This window comes from Pomacea canaliculata, linkage group LG6, assembly GCF_003073045.1.
Source record: "Pomacea canaliculata isolate SZHN2017 linkage group LG6, ASM307304v1, whole genome shotgun sequence".
Taxonomy (NCBI): Eukaryota; Metazoa; Mollusca; class Gastropoda; order Architaenioglossa; family Ampullariidae; genus Pomacea; species Pomacea canaliculata.
In genome coordinates, this window is record NC_037595.1 from 19,672,971 (window position 1) to 19,683,421 (window position 10,451).

The 10,451-nt window shown below is 38.8% G+C and overlaps 2 protein-coding genes across 2 annotated transcripts; both read right to left on the reverse strand.

Annotated features, from left to right (window-relative positions):
- Positions 1-776: 776 nt before the first annotated feature.
- Positions 777-1,874, reverse strand: LOC112566927 (substance-K receptor-like). Its single transcript, XM_025243356.1, has one exon. The coding sequence runs from the start codon at positions 1,872-1,874 to the stop codon at positions 777-779; it is 1,098 nt and encodes a 365-aa protein (XP_025099141.1).
- A 4,678-nt stretch (positions 1,875-6,552) lies between these two features.
- LOC112566928 lies at positions 6,553-7,635 on the reverse strand. The gene has a single exon (XM_025243357.1). It carries the CDS (start codon positions 7,633-7,635, stop codon positions 6,553-6,555), a length of 1,083 nt encoding a protein of 360 aa, XP_025099142.1.
- Positions 7,636-10,451: the final 2,816 nt, after the last annotated feature.

The window sequence follows — 10,451 nt, forward strand, 5'->3', positions numbered from 1 at the left end:
GATCATCGTAGTAATAAAGATACAAGGTCAAGGTTCAAGAGTCATACCTCCTGCTGACTTTCTACTGGGTGCACTGTCACACAAGCAATTAGCAATATGATACTATAAACGCTGCCCAAGGTACCTTAGATACGGTGAATGAAAGACAGATTACTACCTTCTCCTTCTGTCCTTCCGCGGCGGCTTACCTTCCCTGAGAAATCAAGTATCCATGTGCTGAGGGGGTAGATAGGGTTTTCCAGTCACAAAAGCAACCTTCTCTTACACAAACTAACCACAAGTTTACATCTCATCCTGTCCGTACATGATAATAATATAACGCATTAATATCCAACATTTCTACTCTGTCGATCTTGCAAACGGTAGATTAACTGTGAGCGTATAAACACCAACTTAAGTAAGATATATTAGACATTTGTCATTCTTGCTTCTAAACTCCCGTTCTCTTCATACTTTGGAAGCCTTAAAACATTTCCATGTGTTTTTACTGCTCTTAAAACATGTTTTTGTCTGACAACGACAATATGGTCCTAAAAATACTTGATAATACCTTGGTTTTCTAGCTGGTTGTTGTTGTTTTTTTTTTCTCATCTTCACATTCTACAACGACTCTTAAAACTCGGTCGTATGTAGGTTTTTTTTGTCTGATCTAAATATATTACTTTCTCTTCTCTGCTTTTAGTCCTTTCGTGTGTCCTCTCTACAATATTGTAACATTTATTAGGTTCCTGTGGACGTTTAATTGAATCCAATTCAACAATAATCACTAATAATAATTACCAACGACTATGTACACTGGAGACACTTGCAATCAGCTGAGACTTCGCTTTTCGTTGACCCCGCCATAGAGCGCCGAGGTCTTCTTTAAAGCGCGTGGAGCGACTGCAGTAGATGAAGAAGTTGAAAGAGCAGTTGATGAAAGGACAAACGTTGACGATGGTGCTGAAGGTCATGTAAAGATAAGCGTAACGGCCAAAGGGAGAAAACTGATCCACAAATAAGTGGCCGGCAATGTATCCTACGAACGGAAGCATAGTTACGATGTAAACCAAGGATACTACGACCAGAACTTTTGTCAGCGCCGTCTGGTGTCGAATGACATCCTTTCTCGAAGAAGATGATCTTTCTCTGAATTTTAGTGAAACTTTCAGTTTAATAACAGTAATTAGAGTAGCTGCAGAAATTATGAAGAATGTTATGAGGGGTAAAGTCGTACTGAGGATGGTGTACAAGATGAGATCGAATACAAACTGGTTTTCCAGCCACAGTCGTGAAGGAAGCAGATGCCACTGGACGGTGTCCATGTTCTCCGTTCGGACAAGTTGGAATCTGAGTGGGAGGGTGAGGAAGCCGGCCTGAAGCAGCAGCGGCAAGATGGCCAGCAGCACGCCCATGCTTCTGGTGCGGATGAGGGCGGCCGCGTGCAGCGGCAACATGACGCAGATGCAGCGCTCGACAGCGATGACGACGTTGTAGCACCCGGATGTGGCGCGCAGAGCGTAGATGGAGCTGAGGGCGTACAGAACAGCCTTACTGTACTGCTCCTCAGTGAAACCCAACAGACGTAGATCACTGAATATGGTGACGAGGCTGTACCCTAACATTACTGACATGAGGAGGAGGTCGGCGAGACCAAGACAGAAGAGGCAGAGGTTCATGCGCTCTCGAAGACGTTGTCGAGCGAAAACGAGACACGTGACTGCGTTGGTAGGGACTCCGATGAGACTAAGGACAAGGCCGATAAACCCGACGCAGATGAGACGAGTTGTCTTGTAGATATCTTCGCCGACCCCGCTGCCAACCTCAAGAGTTATCGTCCCATTAATGATGTTTGATTCGTTGTGCTGAAGTGATGTCGATAGCGTGAAATTCATGGTTTTGTGATTACTTCTGCTTTCTTCTTGTTGTTTTTTTACTGTCTTCGTCAACTTATTATTCTCCTTTCCGAAAAATCAAGTTAGTACTAATCCAACATTACTGGAAGCATTTCTGTGTTGCCAAACACTACAAGCAGGCAAGAGTGTCCAAGAAAACACTAACATAAATGATGGCACTTTTTTGTTTTTAAACATGCTTCCTACCCCATCTTCCCCATCAAGTTCATCAGTTTATCATTCTAAATGATACCGGAAACGGATACACAGACACATTTCTTGGTTATATAAGCACCTGGGTATCGATCAGGTTACGAACCTTCCAAATATATCTTTCAACTGATATTTGAACAAAAAGAAAGACTGAAGCGAAGAGATAAATATCTAGTGCGCTGTTTACCAAACTATTACCTGTGTTAACCTACCTTTGACAATCTACACATGCATTGTGACAAATTAAGAGTTTTTACGATTTTGTGTCACTGCAGAATATTTTCTGTTTACAAGAAATTCATCCTAGTCTTTGAATTACAGACCTCTTCGTTCCACTTGCCAAATCGTGTGCAGCCTACTAATCAGCTTTGCTTTCTGTGTTTACACAATTCACGGCGTGATGTGCAAGGTTTCATTTTCACATTTTATCTCACTGTCTATTTGGTCTCATTTACTGAAATACATTGATTCCAACATCCTGCAGCAGTTTCAAAATTTGTTTAGATAATTACGGTAACTGGCCCTGTGCATGCTACTGTGACATTTATTTTGTAATCTTCGATAAATGAATTGTATCGTGCTGAGTACATGTTTATCCTCTGTTTTTAGGGTTTGTGTACATACATCTGCATACCATAATCAACTCCTTTTATGTTTCCACCCAAAGTAACTAATGCCATTGGACCTTGTACTCAAAAATTATTTTTTTAACTTCTGTTTCTATTTCAATATTTCTCTGCCTTTACATTCTCCTCCATTTTATTTGAGGCAGGATCATAAAACAGTCCTATTCCTCCCTTGTGTGTACTGGGGTTGTTAATTAACCTTCACTCATAAAACTGATGAAGTAGGTAAGGGAATATTTCCGGTTACAATATCTGTTTAACTTTTGTTTTAGAGATATTTTCCCCTCTGTAGTTTCCGCGTTAACTGAAGATAATGAGAATGTCATGTCTCTCCTAATTTCCAGTGCAGGACACTATTGTAATTCCAACGCTGTAAGAATGACTTTAAAAGTCGTTTCTTTATCATTGATCTTTGTTATGTTTTATTCTGCTATGCATGATGGTACTAGTTAATTTTTTTTTTAACTATGATGAAATAAGCGGGAATATATAAGATTCGACAGTTCATGCTACTGACCCCTGGAGAAGTGAGATATAACATTTCCCTGTTAGCGACTTGTCCCAAGCTACATCACAGCAACTTTCGACTGCAGGTCTTGTAGTAATTTAAAATTGGTCATACCTTATTTTATCGCCAAGATGACCATATTTGTTGGTAACAAAGTGTTAACAGGAGAGAGTAAGGTAGGACATCTCCTGGCTCAACCATTTCGTGACGAGTTAGAAATGATTTATTGGGGGTGTGCACAGTTTATCTTTTCCATCGCTAGGCGCTGTTCAAAGAGTTGAGAAAAATCCATGTCTCCCCGTGAGGGAGGTGTACTCATATTCCAGGCGCTTTCTCTTTTGCTGGAGTGGAGCTGACATTTTCTTGAAAACAAAGAGATTGTGCGTGCGAAAGGTGTTTAAATTCCTATAAGAGAACAAGCTTTGTTTTATTTTTGTTTTATTATTTTTATTGCATGACTGACTTTAACATGAAGCGTTAGTTACTAGTTATCCCAGTCCCTCCGTTCTCTTGGTGATGATGATGATGATAATGATGCTGATGCTGATGCTTCTGATGATGATGACCGCTAATCAACAACTGACTGCAGCTCTCCCTTGTCTCAGTCTACAAAATATCACAATATCCAGCCATATTTCTGTGCATAATGATGTACTTTAAAATCAGGTGTGTTAATTTGCCAAGATTTAAGGATATATTATCTTGTACTGAAATAATCTCTAAATACGCCCTAAAAGGCATCTCACCAGCAAAAGCTGGACTGCTGTCGACCTTTAACAGCCCCACGTTCTAAGAAAATTGTCCCTTGCACTCTGGGTAAGAAATTCGAGGCAGTGTTTACAGAGCGTTTTATTTCTGGATACCATTGAAATAATTCAATAGATATTTGTATCTTAAGAGGTTTTACAATTCTGTGGGTAGCTTTACTCGCAGGAGTGTCATTCAAGAGGCTGATAAGGTGACGAGCATCGATGGTTCGTGTAAGGTGACGTGGTGCTTGCAGGTGAATGATTAGAGGTGCAAATGCATCGAGTAACAACCAGAATTAAATAATACCAACAAACTATTACAAACTAGCAACAGGAAATGAAAAAATGCACTCAAGTTTTATGTATTTTTATTAATCTAATTCCTTTTTCGTTGGTTGGCTTTATTTATCTTGTAAACTTGTTTTTTCCTTACTTCTTGCTAAAATATTTACTTCAAAAAATGTAATTTAAACGCAGGTTTATAGGACAAACAAGCACAATTCCTTAGAAATGCAGTATTTTACATCTTTTTATTACAAAAATGCGTATAATATTATAATTCTATGATATGATATGCAATATAATAATATTATAAATACAGAATAAGCTGTGGCCGATTCAGAATTACCTCCGATTCTGGGCTGACATATGGACGATCTAAAGATAAACTTGATTTATCTAAACCTTTCATCCTCCTATATCACTCGTTGCTTACTAACAATCAGTCTATCCAACAGAAGCATGATGTCGAACTGCTATTTCAAGCACACCGGTTGATTGTAAGGCTTAGAAGCAAAGGGACGTAACCAAATAATGACGCATAACAACTTACTTCCCTTGAGCAGATAGGTTTCCGAGGTCGTAGAAGCTCCAAGGGGCAAACATCTTTGGAATAAGAACAGTGAATGAGAATAGAGGATGTTCCCTTTCAAGATAGTGATATTCCCGCGAGACTGCACTGAAGATGACAATAGAATTCACGCCACGTGGACATCTGCACGACTCAGGGAATCTCTTAGTCAGATATTTCCGGTTGTTTACCTCTCCCTGCCTGACCAGTAAACTGAGTTCCTATGTGCTGATGAGATTAAGAGAGGATCCTATATTTTACTTCATTATGACGATAAAATCACAACCAATACACTTTTATCACAGTTTACCAGAGCTCACCTAGGAACATATTTACAATTGTTGCCATTTGCCTGTCTGCAATTATTTGATAGAGTTATCGTCCTTTTTATCAATTTTTGCAGACGTATATAAAAGCTATGTTACCCGTTAATGTTTTATCCAAACAAACATGAGCTGTGAGCATGAGGAAGAAACAAACAAGAGTATATAAGTAAATAAATTATTTTTCTATGTAAGAGAAACGAAAAGCAAACATTCGAGCCAGTGCGGCGTGATGCCGGGATACAAAAGGACCCGAAATGGACGAGAACATGCCCTGATGGACAGCCTAGATGGGCAAAAGTACTAAATTTGTGGAAAGAGCTCTTGCTACGATTGTTAAGTCCTCTTCTGGCCACGGATCTGTTGTGACATCTAGAGCTACTCAGTGCATATAAGCTACACACTCATTCAGACGGACTGATAACCAGTAAACTTACCTCAGTGTTGCTCCACTCCTAGCAGCCGTCACTTCTTACATTAAGTAGTTTTTCTTTCTACACATCGATGTTTCTCTTACTTGTCTACTCTGGAGTTATCTTTGATAAAAATCGGGTTTAAGAAAAGGAAGAGAGCATTTAGGAGCTGAGGTTACTATTTCACTTCATTTAACAACCATTCTTGCCAAGGAGTCTTAAGAATAACCAGAGGCAATGACAACGAGGCAGTATACTCCCTCCTTCATTGTACAATATCTTCTTAGAAAGAATCATAGCAGATGCTCTTGAAGAACTTAAGCATTTGGCTGGCATTGGTGAGAGGACATTTCCCAAACTGCTGTTTGCCGATGATACAGATGGGTTAGCTGGATTGCTGATTGATACCTTGAAGGAAATATTGTTCATCAATATCTCACAGCATGGAGATGCAAATAAAAGAGACTAAACCGGTGGCCACCAACACTTAACACACTGGAACGGATATCTGTGGGAAAAGACAACTGATTGTTTGGAATCCTTTGATCAATTGACTCAGACAAAGATAAAAAAATTAGCTTTTCAGTACAAACAGCGACAACTGTTATGAAGCTGAAACATGACTGAAATGAAAGCATTTTTATCCTCCTCAAAATCAGACCAATGAACTCTCCCTGATCATTTCTGTCTTTCTATAGGCATGCCAGACCTGAACCCTGACGATAGATTTTTGAATGTCCATGAATAATTTTTTTTTAAATTCAACTTAATAAGATTTATACAACATGCTGCATTACTGTCTCACACAGCTACTACGCTCATTACTCTACAGTTTTAACAACAAAGGCAAACCACCCTATTGACTTTACATGGTATGGCGATTAACCTGCAACAGTTATAGCATTCCATATTTATTGCAAACATGAGACAATGTATATTGAAACTATTTTTTAAAAATTGCGCATAAGATAGTATTCAAAGATAAGAAAATTTTACTCATTTCTTGAATCCAACATTTCGCCGATTGGATAGAATCTTTCGCCTTGTTTTCAATTGTAAACACAAGAGTGTCAGTTCCCGTCTGAATCTCGAAGACCGAGAATAGTACACGAAGAAATGGACAAAGCTGTTTATCAGAGGAAACACGTTGGCCACATATGTGATAAGGTTGTACAGCATGAGGTATCTACCCAAGACAGAGAAATCCGATGACACGACACTGACCAGCTTAGAGCCAACAAGGGGCAACGTGGTAACAATGTAAACACACGAGACGAGAACCAGGGTCTTGGTAAGCGCCATCTGGCTGTCATTGGTTGTTCCGGCAGAGCTGGTCTTTTCTCTCCACGCCATGGCCACCCGCAGCTTCACTACCGTCACGAGTGTTGCTATGGAAACGACGTGAAAAGTGACTAAGGGCAGGATGACGCTGAGTATGTGAGAGAAAATAATGTCAAACAGCTTCTGGTTGGCGGCCCACGCTGCTGACAGACCGAGATACCACACCACCTTCCCGTCCATGTCCAGCCTGACGAGCTGGTGTCTGAAGGGCAGGGTGAGGAAGCCGACCTGCAGGGTCACAGCGATGGACGCCAGGATGATGCCCATGGTTCGGGTCCGGATGAGGGACACGGCGCGAAGCGGGAACAGGACGCAAACACAGCGCTCCACTGCGATCACCATGTTGTAGCAACCGGATGTGGTTCTGAAAGCGTACACTATACCCAGGGAATAAAGAGATGTCTTGAAGTAGTGTTCTTCAGTAACCCCGAACAAACCCAGATCGCAGAAGATGGTGATCATGCTGAAGGGGAAGACAAACAATAACAAGCCTAAGTCTGCAAGGGCCAAGCAGAAGAGGCAGAGGTTCATGCGGTCCCCAAGTCCTTGGCGCTGGAACACCAGGCAGTTGACCACGTTGGTGGAGATGCCGAGAATAGCGAGAACTAGAGCGAGAAATCCTACAAATATCAAGCGAAATGTTGTATATATTTCTCTGCTTACTACAGTGTCTGTATCGTAGGTCTGAGCTCTGATTGTGTTTAGAACACGACTCTCTTCGGTTGCGTTAGCTAACATATTCATCTGCTTCATTCTCTTCTCTACTTTCTTTACTCTAAGCATGACAAAATATAAAATTCCGACATCCTTTTTTCAGATCTTATTCCACAGGAAAAGACAAAAATAAAAAAAGGATTTTACTGAAACCTCAAGAACCAAACTAGAGTTCTGGTTGTGTTTAAAACATTGTTCATCTCCTCCCAATTCTTTGAAATGTTTATGCTCCTATTTCTAATCACTCTTGTAGTCTTCACTTACAAACCTCATCCCCGAGAGGCAGAAAGTTTCAATCCTATGTCCACACAGCATGCCATATTTTTCTATATTTCTTTCTTGAAAGCAAGGTCCCATAAACCTTGACTGAAAGAAGTTCTGTTATGGTTATGATTTCTCCGGGTACAAACCGGGGTTTATAACTAAAACTGAAGTATCGATTACAGCTGCTGACAATACATCATTAAGGTAAGCTGATATTAAACCTACACTGTGTTCCTTTGCTCATCTCCTTACCTGAACAAATACTGGTATTAGTAGATTGAATCATGGGAAATAATTAACAAAATATATATTATTTCCAAACAATTATAGTATTTTTAACGAGTGTTTTATTAAAAGCTTGTAACTCCCGTTTTTACATAGATGCAATTTTGAATACATGAATTTTTTTTATATTTAGGAAAGTTTCTATACCTCAATGGACTTCTTGAAGACGAATAATTTTATTTTTTATTTTTTTCCCTACTAATAATTATTACACGGTTTCTATCTTTTTTCAGGTTGTTAAAGAATTTTCAGTCGTTATAAGTTTTCTTGTTTATCGTCGGTGTTTGCTCTAGGGTCTCAAGTCCTCTTGTCACCTGCTGAAATTCAGCCCCGTGTGTCATTAAAAAGATTCGATTGTGTTGGCTCACAGTGCGTCCTACTCTCATTTGCTCATGTACATCTCTTCATCCTTCTCCATTCCTTGTATCCAAACCAGCTTTATGAATATTCCAAGTGCAGAGTAACGTGCAAGTAAATATGAGAAACATTTTAATTTGAAATCAGTTTCTTTTTCTCTACTTGTCAATGAAGTGTCGCTTGATTAAAATGTAAAACTATCTGGTTTCTCGTAAGCATGTCTTCTGGGAATTTTGTCTAACTCAAAGATATTTCTGGTGGAAAATGTATCTTAACAATGTCGTATCGTGTTTACCATATGATATCTTTCTTAAAAATAACGAATTCTAAATTTCTCAGAAACAAAGGTCACTTTTTTCATTCATTTTTCAATGAATATTTTGTAGGGTTTTCGTGAGTTTTTTTTTAAATAAAGAAGCTTTAAGAGGAAATATTTAAATGTCTTTTTCTTAACTACTGCTGATGGTGGCTAACAATAAAAAAGACGATGATAATAATTAAAGAATAATTGTAATTAGTCTTCTAAAAGTAATATCTAAGTAATGATAAACTCTTCTGGTTGTGATTGGTATGACGATAAAGAAGAAGATGTCGATGATCATAACTGCACAGAGCGTTTATTATTTTCCTAAAAAAAAAACCTACAAATCTGAATATACCATTCCTGAATAACAATTCCTCCACAAGCTTCTGGCGATGCTGTCCGAGCTCGGTGCGACAATATCGACATCTCCTTTAATGAGGCTTATGTTTACTTACAGAATCCGCTGTAACTAGCGAATATCTGCTGCTTCAATACAGAAGATGGCATTTATTTATTTTCAATTAACATCTTGATTGTATAAATGTGTTTGCAGAGACTTTTCGCCCTCTGGTGCCACAGGAGGATGATAATTTTTACTGGCGTCAGTTTACAGCGAGAATCGAACTTGATAGTCACAGGATGATAGCTTCCTTGTTAAAGATATGATTAATTGAAGAGAAATTGATGAAGCATTATTATATACTGTCTGATTTATTTAATTAGTTAACGTGGAGTTATTTAATACAAGCTATTTCGTTGGTGCATTCGTGTTTAAACCTATTTTAATTAGTGACGAGCTTTTTTGAGTTAAAAAATACACATGCGAACACATTTACACCATCTCCAAACCGCGTGCGTGCGCACACTCACTCACACTCTCTTTCACGCATATATGTAAAGTATTATAAGAATGCATTTTTTGGTTTTAATGATCATTCTGCATTTTTCTGTAATTTAAATGATGAATGATTTAAACATGTGATACATAAAAACACAGGCATACATATAAACACTGGCATCATTTGTCATCCCCTGGGCTGTTACTAACATTGCTTGTATCCATATTCCAAAGCAGAATAACTCAGTGTCCCAACTGTCATCGACTTCATTGTTGCAGGAACAAGCATTGAGAGCAAGCAAATCTATGGGGCGATATGTTGTTTATGTTTCACATGGAGAACATGTGGCTGGTTCACAGATTATAGGGCTGAGTATTACTTTGACCTCGGATCTCATTCCAGTGCTGTTAGAATTTAACTCAGGGTCACTTCATCTGTCAATCGTCTTACCTCCACCCCTCCTTCCTTCGCTATTCTTCTCTACCTCATATACGAAAAAAACCCACAAAGAGTAAAAATATAAACAAATCTAAAGGGCCTCGAAATAATAAGCAAATACAGAGGCAGTGTATAGTGAGATATTATCTAAAATAAATTTGAACCCTCACCTACTGATATCTTACCTCCGTTGTTTTATAATACTTTGTAGGTGGTCTAGTAATTTTAAGTCATGACGGTGCATAACTCTGATATTTTCATATCTTTCTTTATGGAATTGACTTCTAAAAGCAACAAATATCACAGAATTAGCTCAGTCCTAATCGGTGCTACAAACTAGAGTGTGTTATTGT

Bases quoted from the DNA above. Each gene is read 5' to 3' on its own strand.
- LOC112566927 (XM_025243356.1), bottom strand. From the start codon at position 1,874: ATGAATTTCACGCTATCGACATCACTTCAGCACAACGAATCAAACATC.
- LOC112566928 (XM_025243357.1), bottom strand. From the start codon at position 7,635: ATGTTAGCTAACGCAACCGAAGAGAGTCGTGTTCTAAACACAATCAGA.